Source organism: Siphateles boraxobius, unplaced genomic scaffold, assembly GCF_051911475.1.
Source record: "Siphateles boraxobius isolate OS27281-9 unplaced genomic scaffold, OSU_SipBor_1 1, whole genome shotgun sequence".
Lineage (NCBI taxonomy): Eukaryota > Metazoa > Chordata > Actinopteri > Cypriniformes > Leuciscidae > Siphateles > Siphateles boraxobius.
The window spans coordinates 29,213,086-29,232,500 of record NW_027508699.1 but is presented as its reverse complement, the minus strand read 5'-3'; the positions used below and the strand labels follow the sequence as shown (position 1 = coordinate 29,232,500).

The 19,415-nt window shown below is 35.1% G+C and overlaps 2 protein-coding genes across 3 annotated transcripts in view; one reads left to right on the top strand and one right to left on the bottom strand.

Annotated features, from left to right (window-relative positions):
* Positions 1-12,052, bottom strand: part of slc1a8b (solute carrier family 1 member 8b) — a 17,571-nt gene extending 5,519 nt beyond the window's left edge. The window contains exons 1-8 of one of the 2 annotated variants that reach the window (XM_077232002.1): positions 12,021-12,052; positions 11,242-11,337; positions 7,579-7,614; positions 5,340-5,560; positions 3,039-3,289; positions 2,147-2,226; positions 1,541-1,756; positions 49-91 (exon numbers count right to left, since the gene is read on the bottom strand). In XM_077232002.1, the coding sequence (XP_077088117.1) occupies positions 49-91; positions 1,541-1,756; positions 2,147-2,226; positions 3,039-3,281 (582 nt within the window). In that variant the 5' untranslated portion in view covers positions 3,282-3,289; positions 5,340-5,560; positions 7,579-7,614; positions 11,242-11,337; positions 12,021-12,052. Of the gene's footprint in view, positions 1-48; positions 92-1,540; positions 1,757-2,146; positions 2,227-3,038; positions 3,398-5,339; positions 5,561-7,578; positions 7,615-11,241; positions 11,338-12,020 lie in introns of those variants that run through there. The other variant, XM_077232001.1, reaches the window with a different exon arrangement.
* Positions 11,276-18,375, top strand: LOC143740028 (receptor expression-enhancing protein 6). The gene is made up of 5 exons (XM_077232059.1): positions 11,276-11,656; positions 14,419-14,512; positions 14,681-14,819; positions 16,174-16,342; positions 16,517-18,375. Exons 1-5 carry the CDS (start codon positions 11,539-11,541, stop codon positions 16,549-16,551), a joined length of 555 nt encoding a protein of 184 aa, XP_077088174.1. The 5' UTR covers positions 11,276-11,538; the 3' UTR covers positions 16,552-18,375.
* The last annotated feature ends 1,040 nt before the right edge of the window (positions 18,376-19,415 follow it).

Genomic DNA, 19,415 nt, shown 5'->3' with positions numbered 1-19,415 from the left:
AGAAATAGTAGAGGATTAATTCCCCTGTTCTTCATGTGTTTCTCTCACCTGCTGAAATGTGGCTTCAATCAGATTGGATGGAATCATGTTCCTGTTGGGAGAAAAAAATCCATCATACGTGAGGCCATATATTTAAAACTCTACAATCATAGATATTTCAGCAAAAGAGCTAATTTTCCTGAGTATATGCTATTAGCCTGTTTTCTGAGGCCAATGCATTGCAAAAATGGCTTCTTGTTTGTTTTCAGAATAACTGGATTTGATTATTGTACAAGGCTGTGGCACGGCCAGCTAGCTAAAAAGTAAAGAAACAAAAAGCAGATCTGCTCAGCCTAAAGACTTGGAGGGCAGAGGCTTTTGGCTAATGCTTTATTTATAAAGTAAGAATTCTACTGCTGTGTCCCTGACTAAAATCCAATTAAATCTGGTCCGGAGCTCAGGGGCATCTTTCGCACTCGAGAAAAGCAGTGTCATTCACATCCTCTTTAGAGGCTTTCTAAATATACCTAATTCCAATCCTTCTGTCCAGTGACTGATTGCAGCTTGAAAACAGTTATGTAAGTTCAACATGTTTCTCAATGTGTTTCTTAGACTGATTAAAAAAACTTGTTTACAGTTCATAGTTCAAATGGTAAAAATTAGTTGCTTTTTTTTTTTTAAATCAAATGAAATAATATTACTATTTTAGGTGTCTCCACCAATGGACTACTGGTTTTCCACATATAAATAATGTAAAATATTTAAATTTCAAAAGAGAGAAGTCAGTGTGTAATTCAGAGAGAACCATGATAATCAATGAGAAATAATGCAGGGCAGAACTTATTTTATCCGTGGGGATTTTGAGACATTATAGCAGAATGCTAGTTTGCTAAAACGATGTCTATACACCGCTATTTGGCCACTGGTTAACACTATAGGCTATTCACTATATTTCTGCCTCAGTGAGGTGGAAAAGGTAAACAATGGACAAGTTGTTACATTTTGGTTTAACATTATGAATACAAAACACTGATGAATTACACTATGACCAAGAAAGAAATATTAAGAATGGAATTTAAGGAATTAAGAACATAAATGTGGTCCATTTTGATTTCATATTGACTTGAAAGCCATTTGATGATGAAAAAGAAATAAAGCTTGTTTGTCAACATTTTTTACTCCAACACGGCACTTTAAGTCCCTTTCAAGGTAAGTCAGTCCACTCAACGGCCCTCTTGGCAATGATCTTAGGCATATATTTTTGTTTAGGAACTAAGCACACACAGTTCTTTTCTGCTTGAATGGACAACCTAACCGCAATAACATATTTGAAATAACCAATCAAATCTGAAAGAAAATGCTGAAATAATAGTTTTCAGGTTTCTCTACCTAATGTGTTTTCGCATCCTATAGCAATAAAACAAATATAATCAGCTTTTAATAAGCTGATTGGCTCATTTAATTGAAGGGCGGGACTTCCTTTCCTACAGCCGCCATATTGAGAGCAAATTCTAATATTTCTGAAACCCAGAGTTAAGATCTGATATTACTGTAAAGTTACCTGATCAAATCAAGCAGGGCATCGGCAGACGTCATCACTGGCCCTCCTGCAGCTTTATGTCCCTCTTTCTCTGTGCCAGTTCCAGGATGAATGATCAGCACCAGAACAATCCCCACAATAACAGCAATGAAGGTAGTCCACAGGTAATATGTGATGGTGAGAAGGCCCAGGCGTCCACTGGCCTTGGTGTCCATAGCGGACAAGCCAGACATTAAACTGTAACGAAAGTGTAGGAGTTTCAATCAATAGGTGTGATCAGCTTTACGTCAAACATACAATGTTATTAACCCATGTAGGCAGACAATTTCCTTTTCCTCTATGATTTGTCGAAGTATCTAGTGGGTTTTTTTAATGCTATGTAAATGTTAGACTATAAAATATATAGGCATACTCTCTACAGCAATCAGCTACCCCACTATTGATTGAAAGGGTTTTAAAAACCGATGAACCTCAGAAGTAAAGCATTTCTTATGATGGAACATTTTTTTTCTGTTGTATATTTTGTTGGTTTCTCAAAAATATCAAATACAGTCTGTATGTTTGGCCTCAGAAATGCTGACATCTTGAATCAAAGTGCAACTAAACAGAACTGACATTGTGAGTTACCTGGATGTGATGAGAGGAAGTATCAACATTTTCAGCATTCTCATTAGAAGTTCTCCAGGAAAAGAAAAGTAGATTTTTGCCTGAGGTAAAAGGGAAAACATGACTGAGTGACTTTGCTAGTAAAGATTTCAATTCATTTCTCACATTTAAAGCTTACTAGAATGACTTATTATATAGGCCTACTATTTCAGTAAAATCCCTGAAGAATTGCATCAGTTGACTATTCTAAGTTATTCGTGTTTATCCTAGTTGACTCTGTAAGTTGTTTGGAGTTTATTTACAGATAACAAAACCCAGAAGCTCACATCCTTAGCAGGAGGACTAACAGGATTTAAGTCCATATATAAGGTCTGTATGCCACATTGATGTATATCAGTTTCAGACAATAATTTTGAGTCATCCCTCAATTTGTAGAAAACAAAAATGTAGACTTAAAAAAAGAGCAGAAATGTGTAGTTCATTAAAGCACTTTTCTTATGTACAGAATTCTGTTATTTGTTCTGTAAAGATGTCTATAGCGAACACTACTGTTCTAGTAAATGCATTTCTGGTTATGCATTACAAATGTAATTTACACAGGCTACTTTATGTAAACAGTTAATTTATGATATCATTGCGTGTCTCATGCAAATGTTTTACATGCTAAAAAAACGAATAATTTGTAAATGTAGCCTATAACTGTAAACTTTTTCATTATTTCATATTTTATTTAAAAACTGAGTGATGAGTCTAAATTAAGTTAAATAAATTAACATTGAAATACAATACAATACTATTATGGCTCTACTTGTTTGAACACTAATTTGAAGGCACAGACAATTAAAATCGTTAATTGACACTTTTTTTCCCCATAAAGGCAATAACAAAATTTAATCTTTAGGTGCTAAATTACCTGTGTTGACAAGTTCAAACTTCTCAATGTGAATCCCACCACACAGCCTGACACTACCGCTAATACTGATAAGGTGAGCAAGCCGTTCCTTTTGCAGTAGTCCTTTACCCATTGCCGCAACTTTGTAGATATTGAGTTCTTGGTAAGTTTCTTGAAATATTCCACCATGTTTCTCCAGGGACTCACGGGAGGGGAATTGCTCTGTGAAGACACCGGCCTTGAGCTACTCCGGTTCTCTTCCATACTTAGACCTGTGCAGGAAGTGTTGCATGAGCCTTTCAGTGGAAACCTTTTCTAACAACAGATTAAACAGTTAATATAGATCCAAACCACTGCCTTCACGGCAGTAAAGTCAGAGGCGATTACAAGGGTATTAAAAGAACCTAGCCAAGAGTCTGGAGGCCATTGACTGTGGAAAGATGAAGTGGTGAAGCACTAATCCTAGAATAAGAGTCCAAGGTCAGTGTGGGGTTAATTTTAAAAACAATTTGAGGTTAAAAATATTGATTTATAAAAAATAAAAAGTTAAATTTTTTAGAACCATTTTTAGAAACACAATGAATATGGCAATCTGGGGGAGAATGACTTGGGAATTTGACACAGGCTCAAACCCACATGAGCAGATGAACATCAGGGGCCAGTTGTTCAAAAAAGTTTAATCTGGATCATAATGATCTGGATTTGGAAATCCCATGTTTTGCTATCCAGGATCGAGTAATCCATATTACTTTTGTACCGGTATTTCAAAGCAAAATTAGATTGGATCACCCTGATCCAGATACACACTTTATCAGATTACCAAATCTGGATTACTCTATGGAGCCCCATAAAGGGACATTGTGATGGTTCTCTCAGAAATGATCCGCATAGCGTCCACCGAGAAACTTTGCGTTTGCTCTCAAAAAAACTTTTGAGTGGTTCATCACTAATGATTGTGCAAATGCATTTTACAAACAGTGATAAATAAACACTTTGAATTAAATATAATATATTTGTTTTATGGCGCCAAAAACTCTTTTTTAACTTTTCTGTAGGTTACCGAAAGGCTCAATGGTAGCCTAATGTTTACTTCTAATTTTTTACTTTAACAGTTACTAATCCAGAGCAAAATAAAAAAAAAATATGTGTGTGTGTGTGTCTATTACATGATACAAATGTTGTATTTTTTGACCAGTTTTAAAGTTTTATTAAATTTTTGTTCCTGAAATCCACCCTTCTGCTGGGATCAGTATCATCCTGATTTTGGTATCAAATTGGTATCCCAATCTTACTAAAAAGTTGAAACAACTCAATTTATGATCTAATCTGATTTCAGAATCCTTTTTTTCTTTTCAACAACCCATTTTCAAGATTTGATCCAATCCGATAGCCGGAATCCGGCCAGATTACTTTTGACCAACTGGCCCCTGGCTGAAATTAAGCTATGCACTACCAATAAATAATACTTTTTGGGTTAAAAAAAGATAATAACCCTTTTACTGTTTTGAAAATCCTTTACCTAATGTGGTGTTCTCTGTCAAAAATGACCATCCTTCTAAATTGTTTGTAAATCTATCTTTTTTCTTTTTTGTCAACTTGCTTTCTTTCAATAGCACAGAATTTGTATTTCTTTTTGGATCTGAATGATTGTATAGGCCTCTTTGATCTGACCTGTTGCACCTCAGTGTTTGAGTGAGAAAACTTAACTCAAGATTATTCACCTCAGAAAAAGAGGTGCATACGCTCAGATCAATGAGGCCTTCGACCAAAAAGTTCCAAATAGACATAGAAAACCTGGCCTAACTGAAAGAAAACATGTTGAGGAAAAAGACTGAATATTTTAATATTTAATATCAAATATTGGGCAATAACAGCATAACGAGAGATGTAGGCCTGTTTCATTTTTGACCAGGAACACCACAAGTGGAACACAAAAAAATATAAATTTTTTATATGTACCTTGTGTGAGCAAAGTCAGTAAGTTTTAGTCCAATGCGATAACATTAACTAGCATTTTGGGAAGAAAATCCTGTAGCACAACATGAGGGTTAAACCTACCAAAACATAGTTTTATGTAATTGATTTTTTAAAACACATTTTTTAAAGTTGACAAAATTAGTAGGATGTAACACGCCTTATCTAAACTACAGAATCATCAAAAGTGTATTATTACTGAGTGGGCTTGAATTTTCCTTAGTATCTCAGAATTCAGAATATATGAGATAGGCCTACTCTTCCAGATAAAACAAATAAACAATATATACGTAAACCATGCAGCAAAAGGAGCAGCTCAGAAGAATGAATTAAGATGTATTGAATTACCAAGTTATCCTTTTCCTATACAGCACTCCTAGCTCACATGGAAAAGGGATTTTCTCTCTCAAGGACATGCCCCTTATTAGTTTGAACGTCATGCCTTAATGGGATTTCTGCGGGTGCACTTTGCAGGCATTTCCGACACTAGCGTGTCCAGCAGGTATTGATTTAATGACCAGACAGCATTGGAAGGACTCCAGTCCAGGAAATTAAGGTGTGTTTTGGTTCTGAAAGGTAAAAGAGCCTTTATATTAATGGAAACAAGATCTGAAATGCAAACTCAGAACAAAGTAAATAGTAATTCTAAGCTGATTTCTTTAGTCACTTCAAAAAGGCTAGATGCTAATGTTCTAAATGAAGACTTTTGAAACAAGAACATAAAACACTTTGGCTTAGAATTTGCCATACGCAGACCGCAACATCAGACACGGGTACATGAAACACGACATGGGTGATTAGCTGATCATTTTGAGCAGATGAATAAATGATTCCTGACAAGACAACATAAAACAGAAGAAAACAAATTTACAGCTAAATGTGACAGCCCAACCAGAAACAATTGTGTAAATAGAAATGGCAAACAGTTAAACAATGAATCTATATTGTTTATTCATGCCCCAGTGTATGATGGGTCCCTTGTTTTGAAATTATTTAAAATATTGTTTTTATTTTCTTGAAATTCTTGGTCCCGCTTTAGTTTAGGGTCCAATTCTCACAATTAACTAGCTATTAACTACGACTTTTGCCTCAGTAAACTTCTGTTTAAGGTAGTTTTAAGTTTACTTATAGGGTAGGCATTAATATGTGCTTTATATGTACTAATAAACAGTCAATATCCTAGTAATATGCATGTTAATAAGCAAATAGTTGATTGTGAAAATTGGACCCTAAACTAAAGTGTTACCAAATTATAGTGTACTTTATAGTCAGTGTTGGGGGTCACACATTACAATCATAATCAGATTCATCAGATTACTTTTTTTTCAAGGAACTAGTAAAGTAACGCATATATATATATAATATAATATAATTATATAATATATAATATATATATAATTTCTATATTGTCATTAAAAAAACAAAAAAACAAGCAAGCCCAGCCCAGCCCAGGTGAGAAAAACGTAACCCATTACTTTGCATAAAAAGTAACTACTTTGATAGGGAGTAATGCAATATGGTAATGCATAATTTTAAAAGCAACTTTTCCCAACACTGTTAATTAAAAAAATAAAAATGTAAATAAAAAAAAATAATAATTTTGCTGGGTGAATGGGACTGCACCACAAATTTGTTCCAACCCTGCCCAAAACTGTATTCATCTAACTCATCTGCATGTTGGTTACTTTGTACACAATTTGAATACAAAAGCTGTGATGAATTATTTGTGTTCTTGAAGGTAAATAAATAGTAATGAATGTAGAAATAAAAATAGTAATGTAGTAATGAAATACTACAAGTAGGCCTAAATCTTTGTACACAAATAAATTTCAGTTTTTATTTTACAGTGTATAGATCATTTTATGGTGTACATGCAAAAACCATTAAACATGTGACTTCCTGATTGGAAGCTGACCCACCCACTACATGTGGAATCAGACATGAGAGGCTTGAATTTCTCCAAATGTAACGAAGACCATCACAGGTGATGACAGCGGTGTCTCGCAATCAAAATGCTAATCCAATTCTTGGGAGCGGATATATTCACTGACTACATCGTCAACCTAAATAACGTCATGACATTTTACCCCGCGTGAAGTACAGGAATGGAGACGCCGAATAATCATTAGAGACTGTGTGTGACTTGAAGGACAACTCAGAGTGTATTTAAACACTGTCATGGCAAATACATTTTCTCTCTTTGCAAATATTTCTCAGTCAAGAAGTTCCAGATGCCAAAAGTTAGACTTTATTGCAGCAAACAACAAACCTGAGAAGCCAGCTGAGCATCTTACATTACACTCGTATTCTAACTCTAATTTTTATACTGTTTTTGACCAATGATCTTATCTACAGGTGTTTGCCACTTCTTTTCATCTTCAAACAGTCTGCCCAAAAACATATGGTTGAGTACTTTCCAACTCTTTTAATTAGCGCATCTACCGTTTTTATAAAACCTTTTAGCTTCTTCCTAACAGTGGCATGGCCTGTTTATCTTATGTTGAAGGCCAAAGAAGGATTTACAAGGTGAGACAGTGACATTGTGCAGGCTTTGTTAACCATCTTGAAGGCCAAAAGAAGAGCTTACCATCATTATGCAGGTGCAGAGTCATGGCAAGTTCAGCTAAAGGGAGACATAAAGTGTAAATCACAGCCTGAAACCACAGAGGCCATTCATATATTCTGCAAATATATCCAAAATGTCTAATAAAAATATACTATAACATGCATATGTTATAGTGGTACTCAGTCAAATAAATGTAAATGCTGTCCAGACAAAACACATATACACATAATTTTTTAGTAATAGATATATATTAAACAGGATGTTTCTCACATATGGCCAATGACTGTGCTAATGATCAGGTATAAAGTCTTCCGCAATTCTGTGAAAAGAGGATTAAGTCCTCTGGACAATTAGCACATGCTCTGACGACACACCATGGAGTAGTTATCATTGCAATTTGGTTTGGTGACTTTTTAAGAGTTAGGGTACACATGCCAGTCCCATTTAGTGACATTGTTGAAATTGCGAGCAGTCGGGAGATTTGCAGACACATGATAGTCTCATTTAACTAAGACACTCAACTATGGATCACCTAATTGCAGGAGTGTGCGTGTACCAAAGGTGTTTTAATACTGGTCTAGCTGAGTATTAAAGGGTTAAATGGATTAATGCTGATTTGACCATGACAAAATTGTGACAGCTAAATAAAATAAAATAAAATTAAATTAAATGAAAGAAAAAAACAGTGTTTACTGTGTATGGAACATTTTATGAAGCATAACTGCAGGACAGAAAAACAAAACAATTGATCTGAATGTGTTATGACTAAATTATATACATTAATTCACAATCAATCAGTTAAATTATTTATGCAATGCATGCCTACAACCCCAATTCCAGAAAAGTTGGGACATATTCTAAAATGTAATACAATAAAAAATGTGTGATTTGTTAATTCTCTTTAAACTTTATTTAACTGACAAAAGTACAAAGAAAAAATGTCCAATGTTTTCACTGGCCAAATTAATTGTATTTTGTAAATGTAAACTAATTTTGATTTTGATGGATGCATAACACTCCAAAAATGTTGGGAAAGAGGCAAAATAAAAGTTAAAAGATTATAGAATATCCAAGTTAAGCTTTTTTTTTTTTTAACAGTCCACAACTAACAGGTGAACTGGTTATAGGTGAAAAAAACTTTGAAAATCTTTTCTTTGTACTTTTGTCAGTTTTACAAAAATGTCCCAACTTTTCTGAAATTGGGGTTGTATAAGTGGCTTAAGATTTCATATTACTAATTCAAAACAAAAGCTTTCACCACTGCTAAACCCATGATGATAAAGATATATATATATATTTGGTTTATGTTTTTATGTATATTTTTGGATATCTATCCATTAACTCATGAAGGGGTGGATTCTACTGCTGCTTCAATGTATATCTATAATGAGTGATCTTAATCAAGGTATTAATCAATATTTTCCTTCTAAATATCAGATAAGTTGAATGACTTCTCTAGACTTATGAGATTTTACTTGGTTATAGAAGTTACCAGTGTGATTAGTGAAATGTTCTTTTCATGTATTCTCTAATGTCTCTATTTGGTATCTGAGAGGTGACTGTGGGTCTAGCCCATGCTAGGAATACAGCAACAGTGCTTGCTTATTTAGCCCGGCTTCCAGAAAAGAAATATGGACTCGTTTTGTTTAACAAAGGTATTCAACGTGTAAAAAAAATAAAAAAATGAAAAATAAATAAATAAATAAATAAATATATATCTATTTGTTCTTCTAGCTCACCATGACGATTATAAGTCACAAGGGCCACTGGAACCTATAGTTGAGTGACCATTTCTTGGTTAAAATCTTTACTGTGTTAGATTAAAGTGTCCTCTCATTGAGAGAAGGGACATCTGGATGTTTTGGAAAGAGTCTCCTGTTTATCGTTAGAGCATGGCCAAATCCAACCTTGAAGAAGCTGTGTGTCTGTGTGTGTTAGTATTCTTGGTTACAGGTTAGGAACAAGTGGCATTATTGGAGATTGACTGGCTTGTTTTCTTCGACATGTTGGCGCCCAGCAAACCAGATCTGCGACCTGGAAGGTTACGACATGCCTAAATTCAGGGTCTGATTGTCAGCCACATAATCAATGGAGATATGCTTCAGTCTATCAGTCCATGCATGTAAATTTTTGTTTATCTATTTCTTAGCTAAATTTAGAATTATTCAACCTGAATCAAGGACGTAGCTTAGACTTTGGTGAAGGGTATAACTGCTGTGATCTTTGTAACTGTAAGCGGGGCGGCCTACGAAGCTGACTTCTGCCGATGAAACTGCAAACTATCTTCGGTAAAAAATTATTTTAATTTGATTAAAATGACTGCACTTCTAACTCCTGGTCATATCTGGTCCTTGGGTCTTTAAAAGTAAATCCCTAACACTCCTCATACATCAATATAGCTGAATGTTAGTGTCATATGAGATATCTCACACAGACTTTATTACCAATCATAATCTCATATATCATTCATTCATTCATTTGTTCTGCTGTAGCACAACAGGGGCTTGAGTATACGAGCAACTTCTGATATGAGTGATAAATTGTCAAATGTGAATGGGGCAAAACAATCCTTATTTAATGAAAAATATTTTTTCTATTAAAACTTCAAAAACATGAATCATAATTCAAAACATAAACATAAATAAACATAATTTGAAACATAAATCAACTTAATTTTGTGCTATAGATTTTGTCATTTAGAATGGAATAAATAAAAAACAGATTATTTTATTCTTAATAAATACTTAGGCCTTTATTACAAAGATGGATGTTTGGATATTGACGTTTGATCACATCTACTATCAGGCAAATTAAAACATTTTCAGGATGACATACTCTTGTGGCAATTATTAATGGCGGTTAAAATGTATTGCTTTTAGATGTTTAAAGGGCAACAACTCCAACTTTGTCCCATCTTTGCTGAACTTTCCCTACAAATTTTAGAAATGTCATATAAAATATTTAGAAGTTAAATCAAAACAGTAATGCAAATGCTAAAAGAGCAAACATTTCTTTAGGGACATAAAATGAGACCAGCCCACAGTGTAACTGAGCTGAATGGCGAAAGTAACGAAGAGAACACTGCCCTCCTCTGGTACATTTAAAAGATGTCAGTCAGATGTGTCTGAAATAAACAGCTAAAGACCAGTGAATGCTAGGTAATTTTACAAAACCCATTAGTAGGTGATTTAAATTGTAAGATTAATAAAGATTACTGACTTTTTATATTGACATTATGTAGGATTTCATCTCACATAGCCCAGCGTCTCCGCATATCGAGCAGATGGGTTCCGTTTGAATTTCCTGAGTTTTTAAATAGGCTATAGCTATGAGTCAAATCAATATAATATTACATACATACAAACATAAAAAACAAACAAACAAACAAACTCAAACATGAATTTTAATAAGCTGTGTGTGCGTTTTCTGTATTATTTATTTATTTATTTATTTATTTTACAGTTGATGTGATGACGACTAAACCTATTCTGAGGGAACCTTGGGGATTAGCTTTGAGTTAGCCTAAAAACTCATTGCTAAACAAATTTAAATTCAGAAACTTTGCATTAGACAATGTGCTTATAGGGCTACAACCAAGGCTGCATTTAGGGGGTAGCATGAAGATAGTAAGAGGAAAATAATATGAGAGAACATTTTATTCTCCTGAAACAAAGCATAGCCTACTTTCATTACTCTCCAACACGCCTCCTCTTCTTTCAATGCAACCGTGCTATCAGTTAAAGGCGCAGCTGGTCAGCATTGCAGCAGAATCGTAATCACCTGTGAGGGAGGAGGAATCATATATTTTTATTAGATTCGATTGGTTGTCATAGATATTGTGCGCAGCGCCCGACTGTTACGAGCCAGTCCCGTGCTGCTGCTAAGGGACAAACTCAAGTTAGTTTGCTTGGGTAGGGAAACTGTTTACAATTCTGGTCTTGGTCACGGTCTGCTGTACTACTATAAATAAGGAGGGACAAAATGTTGAACACTATTACAGAACGTTACGAAGCGTTTTTTAAGCAGAAGAACGTGGTAACGGATTTTCTATTTGTTTTAGAGAAAAAAACTGGAGTTCAGAAACAGTACATTGCAACAGGTACGTGAATGGTTTTAATTATTCGTTTGGAAGCAGCTTTAATTATTTAGTCAGGGATAGTAAGCCATTATGTATTCAAGCTTTGGCTATCAGCTGTCAGACTTTGATGGACTTCTGTGAGTTTAAAGTCCTTTGTAGGCTAATGGATAGTAGTGGACAAAGTAGCCTCAACTTCTTACTTGAGTGAAAGTACAGATACTATTGGTTAATTATTACTCCGTTACAAGTAAAAGTTGCAAAGACTGATTTTTACTTAAGAAAAAGTACAGAAGTACTCGTTTTTATAAGTAGGCCTACCTAAGTATCAAAAGTAAAGTCAGTGCATTGTTTTATTATTGTTGTAGGCTATATAGGTAATACTTACAGTCCATTATGCCTCTGAATCTATGCCTGCCTACCTACACTCATATCAATACCAACTTTATTTTTAAGTCGGGTTCTGACGTCAACCATACCCCTGCAACCAAAATCATACCCTGACTGAGTTACTACTTTCTACTAATGGACCTTGACAGAAATGTAGTGGAGTAAAATGTACTTTTTTTTTTTTCAAATGTAGTAAAGTAAAAAGTTTCCAGAAAAAAATAATCCTTAAGTACTGATACTCAAAAGACGTACTTAAGTACAGTACTCAAGTAAATGTACTTTGTTACATGTCCACCTCTACTGTCACTTACTGTGACCCATATGTCATGCCTTTGTTGAACGTTGCAAAAGAGTGCAAAGGGCTTTGCGAGTCATACTGATAACTGGCTGTAGGCTAACTTAGCCTACACCTACATGGGTCTGCTGTAGAATATGGAAGTCCGAGTCATTTCTCCGAAGCGGTTCTATTAAAGTGTCGGTTCTGGACACACACTTGTACATCTATCTTTATGAGCACATTCATTGACAATGCGATCTCTAGCTCCTCACCCTAACCCTAACCCTATAACAAAATGCATAACCTGAACCCTTACCCTAAACATACCCTTAACCCAATTATAACCTTATCCCTAAAACAAGTCTTGACCCTCAAACAGGCCTCTAAAGGGGTTTCAGAACGCGAGGACCAGCCAAAATGTCCACACTTTACTTTTTGTCCTAGCTTCACAGGTCTAAAACTGGGCCTCACAAAGATATTTGTTCAACAAAAAATGGGCCTCACAAAGATATTTGTACAACAAAAACCGGGCCTCACAAAGATATCTGTACAATTGTACAGGTTTAAGGTAAGAGTTCAGGCTATGCAGTTTGTTATAGGGTTAGGGTAAGAAGCTAGAGATTGCTTTATGTCAATGAATGTCCTCGCAAAGATGGATGTAAATGTGTGTGTGTGTGTGTGGCAAGAACAGATGCTGCACACACAGCATTCCCCCGAGGGTTATCTGTCATTTCCCTGATGCATTTACATCAGTTTATCAGTTACTTCTCTTTGTTTTAACCGCATGCGAAACATCAAGCAGATGATCTATAAAGTGCCATAATCAGATGCGTTAATGGGTCCAGTGGTTCAAATGCATTGTGTGGTTACCTGAAATGTCCTTCTAATCATGTGTGATGTGGCTGTTTCTTGCAAGACGCCTCTGGGTCTAATTTCTTCTACCAACAGCCACTCCCTAGGGTTATTTTTAAACAAGTCTTCAAGTGTCACTGCTGAATTGCAGTGGCTAGACCACATAGTCTGATTGGGGACAAAATCTTTTACATTCACATATCCTCCTGAGAACCAGATTTTGTGTGAACTTTACATTGGAGCATAAGAAACAAATTGAGTTGTCTTTTTGTTCAAAATATATTTTATTCATATTTTATGTCACAACCTCTCTAGAAGACACCAGGGATAATTTTCAGGGAAATAAAATAAAATGGCATGATCACGTATAGGCCAAAACATATTTTTTTTATTTTACTAATAAGTTTTTAGGTTTCAGGCTTTTTTTAACCAAACTTTGTATAAAGGTGATTCTCAACTGTTATGAAAGATAGAACAACGTGAATTGATATACTATTTGACTTCATGCAATATGTGGATAAAATGGCCATAAATGGGTAGTCCCATTCTGTACAATGTATCTACATTGTATCTAATTTGCATATTAATGTGTTCTTGGGGCAACAGGCAATGGGAAAAAGCGTAATAATGGGAGTTATAAATTAGCAACATTTTCATAAGAATATTTCATTGGAATATTGATATATAATTTCTTTCCCTATTCACTACTTGTGTCTCCTCAAAATGCCTGATAAACATGATTTGGAGTCCCGGTGTCCTCTACGGAGTATGAAATATTTACCCTGTTTCGTAAAAGTCATATTCTGATTTGATATTGAAACCCCATAACTTTTTCCTGAGATGTCTATTGATGACAAACAATTTGAAGATTAGTCGGATTTAAATGATTAGCCTACATAAAATTATCATATTTCCATAAGAGTGCTAAATGTGATCATTCAGTCATAGTTGTCCTGGTGAAACCTCCAAACATTCGGCATCTCTGAAAAGCTATGAATGTGTCTCTACAGGACATTCAGACTTAATACCGTGACATGTATGGTCTGAGATATTCACTAAAATATAATGTGAATATATTCACAGATGAAACAAGTCTATGCTTGGGTCTCAGGAGGATATAAACAATGTGTTTGAGCAGCCTTTGTTTGTTCTTGTTCTATCCTGTTAGATGTCAACAATGAGACCAAATGCAAAGTCATCCGTGCTCCTAAATGCCGTTCTTCATTTGAATAATGGCAGTGATCACGTGTCTCTGTTTGTTCTGCAGGTGCTGTGTCTATTGTGGGACTCTATTTGATATTTGGATACGGTGCCTCTCTCCTCTGCAACTTGATTGGTTTCGTATACCCAGCGTATGTCTCGTAAGTATACGTGACATAAAATTTCACAAATGTAGTATGCTTATTGGTGAAGATTTTTGACCTGGATACACACACACACACACACACACACACACGTATGTTTCCACAGCACAATAATGAGAGCAACCCACACTGAATTGGCCTGTTTTTATTCTGTTCCTCATGCAGCATCAAAGCCATCGAGAGTAACAATAAAGATGACGACACCAAATGGCTAACATACTGGGTGGTTTACGGACTCTTTAGCGTGGCTGAATTTTTCTCTGATATCTTCCTCTTCTGGTTTCCCTTTTACTATGCTGGGAAGGTATGGTGTTTCAGTATCAAATATATATTTCATTTGTGCTTTAATTGCATTTGCTTGTTGGATATCTGTTTTAGAAACCATCCACCTTGTTGAATGTTAGGTTGCTGTAGGAGAACTGTAAATGTATTGGTATGTAGGTCATGCTGGGAGGTTTTGCATGGTGTATATTTAGCATGCATGACTATCTGCCAACTTGACCAACAGCCTCATTTCAATTTTGATCCATGTTCTAAATTTGACTGAGTGCTTTATAGCAAATTTATACAAATGAATAGCAGCTGACTAAGTTGAACTGAGGTCTTACATGGTATGGATAACTTTTTCCCAATTTTAATTCCTAATTAAAATTTAATGAGATGTTCATCACTATGGCATGATCTGTCTAATGAATTTGGATAGTTTGATGTGGATGTGGTGAGATGGTTACACTTTATAAGAGTACTAGTGAGGTTTCATTTGTTAACATTAGGTGACTACATTAAGATTAGTAAATGCTGTAGAAGTACTGTTGATCGTTAATGTTAACTAAAGTTAAACAGCATTTACTAATACATATTTAAGATCAAAAGTTGTATCTGTTGATATTTAATGCACTATGAACTAAAATGAAAATGGACATCTTTATTAACTAACATTAACAAAGGTTAATAAATGTTGTAAAATATATTTTTAATTGTAAGTTTGTTTTAGTTAATGCATAAAGTAATGTTAACAAATGATACCTTAGTGTAAAGTGTTACAGGTTAGATGTTAAATCAATGTATTGATTAGTTTGAGGTTGCTCAGTTTTATGTCAAGACCAAGGGACTATTCAAGCACTAAATTGTCAATAACCAGCTGTGTTGATGTAAACCACAAGGAATGTTCAGTTATTACTTTAAAACTCAATTTTGAATTCTGTTTTCTATAACCTGATGTTCAATTGTTACCACATTTTAGAGCATTGTAGTTTGGGGTTAGTAGGATTTAATGTTTTTGAAAGAAGTCCCTTATGGTTGCTAAATACAGCAAAAATAGTGATATGAAATATTACAATTACAGTAATTGTTTAAAATGTAATTTATTCCTGTGATGGCAAAGGTGAGTTTTCAGCATCAGTCTCTGGAGAGTTTTCATACTCCAGTCTTCAGTGTCCTTCAGGAATCATTCTAATATACTGATTTGGTGCTCAAGGAACATTTCTTTTGATAAATGTTATAAAACGGTTCAAAAGGACAGCATTTGAAATAGAAATCTTTCTGAACATTATAAATGTCTTTACTGTCACAGCTGTTGAATTGAATGGATTCTTGCGTAATAACGTATTAATTTCTTTAGGACGAAAAATAAAATGATTGCATTTTCCATATTTCAGTGCCTGTTTCTGCTGTGGTGCATGGCTCCGTTCTCATGGAATGGCTCTCAGATCATATACACACGTGTGGTGAGACCTTTCTTCCTCAAGCATGAAGCAGCATTTGACAACGTTGTCAGCGATTTAAGTGGCAAGGCCAAGAGTGCAGCAGAGAGTGTGGCAAAGGAAGGTAAACGATAACTCTGTCATCAGAAATCCATATTCAGTCTGTTATTAAATTAGTGCTTGTGTCTTATGTAATTCATTCACTTTTGCATTGGTGTAAGCTAATCAATATTTGGGCATTGTCAGCTATCTGTATGGTTCAATTTTAGGTTTGTTTTCCTCTGCCTTTTTCCAACAGGCTTGACATTGCTGAACAGTGATAAGAATAAGTGATCTGAAGGTGGGGATATGAAGAATGATTTTTACCAGGAGCCCTGTGTTTACATTTGTTTCATTTATTTAGTCACTAAAACCCACTGAAATGATTCATCTTTACTGCATCTGAGCCACGCAGCGCAACCATCCCAAGATGGCCCTTAAAAGTTCTTAAATTTCTCAAATGGTCCACAAACGTTCTTGGGATACTATTTTGTGTTCATCCTATACATTATTTTAGCACTTTGACCAATGAAAGAAAATGTTTAAGTCCCTGTCTTTTAATAAATAAAACTGGACAGAGCTATGCCTAAATATAAACCATGTTCTCCAAATTTATATTAGTAGTCTTCATTTTATTTACACCAAATATTACTTAAAGTTGAACTTTAAGTTGCTTCTGTTTTGTCTCAGGAAAAATGAAATAGACTTGTCTTCATAATTTTGTCTTTTTCAGTGTATTAGTTTCAAGCATGACCAACGTTTTGATTAATGATGGTGTATTTGTTATGTTGTCTAGCTCTGGGTGTCACATGGATAACTAAATTTGTCAAATTTCATGCATCATATCTCCCTTTCTGTAAGATCAAGGTCTGTGTGTGTATGTATGTGCTTCTAGGTTGATGCTGAGGTGTAGTTATTTTAAATTGTGACATTGAACTTCAGACTTTTGAAGTTGTGGCCTGTAGGGTTGGTTTTGTGTTGGTCTAGAGGCCCATGGCTTCAGTGATGTAAGTAGTTGTAATCTCACCCTGGGTCCCCTACCCTGGGTCTGCACTGTCTGGGCAGTTTGAGGCTCACCTTGGCTGCGTCTGAAATTGCATACTCTTGAGTAGGTACTCATTTTGAATAAGTGATTACTTTTTGACTGCTAAAAAAGTATGTTCTATATAGTATTAATGTAATCTGGCTGTACTATGTTTGCCATGTTGTCCTTATCATGTGACCTAACAGTATCAATTGAGTCTCGTCACTGTCATTCACAAATCCTCTCCAGTGGCCTCTTGGGACATCGTATATTATGCACACTTCAGAATCTCACCGGACGAAGTGTGTCATTCTGGGTATTTCTTGCCTACTCTTAATGTGAATTCGGACTAACTACTTTTGTGACACTGTTTTGCGGCTACTATTGTAAGTATGCGATTTTGGATGCAGCCCCGGTTTGGTTCATGATGCAGATTGAGGGTGCCGAATCCAAGATGATGTCATGAGAGTTTGAGACGTAACTACAGGGGTCCGGGGTTGATTATTGTAGATTGCTGCTAGAGTAATTCATACTTGTAGTATTGTGGGTTTGAGGTCAGAAAATGAAACCTAAAAAATGAACTCCATAAACGAGTACGGCAGTTTGGAGATACAGTATCTCCAGTTTTGCCCTTGCCAAGGATAACTCCATTTTAGTAGTGCAATATTAAAGAGTTATAGGATATTAAAGCGTTATACATGGGGATTAGGGGAAACAGAATAATATTTCCTATTGGCTATTAAGATGTTATGCAACAAAGCTGTTATATTAATCGTTTTTTCCATAGAGGACAGAGAAATATGAAGCCATTTTACACCCTTTCAGTATGCTGAACTTGAGAAGACTAATTATACCTCCTCAAGCTGCAAGTATCAGTGAACGAAAACAGGCCATGGCTTCATGAGTCATTCTTTACAACAGGAGATATTGGAAGTAGTAATCAAATAGATCATTTTTATGTAGCCTATTTATGCTCTTTTTACTGCATCCAGGGCTGTCAATTATTGTCAATAAGAAATTTACTTTGTCATTTGTGAAAACTTATTGTCTACAGTCTTAAAATAATGAAATGATTAAATGAAACCACAAAGAAACTTTGGTGTTGATGCCTATATTGTTAAAGTGAGTGGTTATTTTGGTCATTTGAAATGTTCTAATTGATTTAACGAGTCTGTGCACCCTTCCCTTTAAAATCAACATACTATAGTAACGTGCAGTGCTTGAAATACTACTTTCATACTGCTCAAGCTACATAAGAAAGTAAATATATACTATATATGTAGTATATTATTATCTTACTGTACAATGAGTCTGTTTTGCCGTTAAACTAGTATTTTTTAAGAATATAGAATACACAAGCTTGAAGATCTTAATGTTTCCTTTTTGGCATTAATGAAAACAAGAGATCTACATGTACACACATTTAATAGCCTATATATTTATATACATGTAACATATAAAATGCAAATAATATGTGCACTTTCATATTAACGGTGCAAGTGTAGAGTGTGCAAATACAGAGGTCAAGTATCTGCCATAACAGAGTGTGTGCAATGTTGTATTATTGGTTAATGACACTGAGTATGTGTAATATTTGTTCAGGGAAGGCAACAGTTGTAGTGCAAGTGGGAATTCAAGTATACCACGGGGACTCCGAGCAAGAAGTAAATAAGGGTGTGTGAATCCCTGTCTGATTGTTTAATCAAGTTAAAAGCCGAGCTAGCGGAACAGCATTCTCAGGTTACCTTTGTACTGCAAGAGGACCATGCGAATGTAGAGACAGTGGTGTCAGTGCACCTAAACAAACTGTATTTTCACTGAGATCTGGTTCTGTATTGACCCATGCCATGAACATTCTGTTGAAGCACTAATACAGACAGTTTCCATTAAACATAATTTTTTTTTTTAAATGGCTTAAGAAAGGGACAATTGATAGGGACTCCAAAAAGTTTAATGGCATGTTCCTTTATCTGTAGCCTAGCACTGCGAGATGCGCACTGCTGTGCAATTGGTAGGCTATACATTTACAGAAGATTTGCACAGTTTACACAGAAGATTGTAAGCATTTGGTCTGAAATAAATGGAAAGTGAATTTATTTATTAGTATTGACAATAATGTCTACTTTTGCATTTT

Excerpts from the sequence above, each read along its gene's own strand:
- LOC143740028 (XM_077232059.1), top strand. The coding sequence starts at position 11,539 with ATGTTGAACACTATTACAGAACGTTACGAAGCGTTTTTTAAGCAGAAG. Across the intron at positions 14,513-14,680 it reads GTATACCCAGCGTATGTCTC|CATCAAAGCCATCGAGAGTA; the intron begins GTAAGTATACGT and ends TTCCTCATGCAG. Across the intron at positions 14,820-16,173 it reads CCTTTTACTATGCTGGGAAG|TGCCTGTTTCTGCTGTGGTG; the intron begins GTATGGTGTTTC and ends TCCATATTTCAG.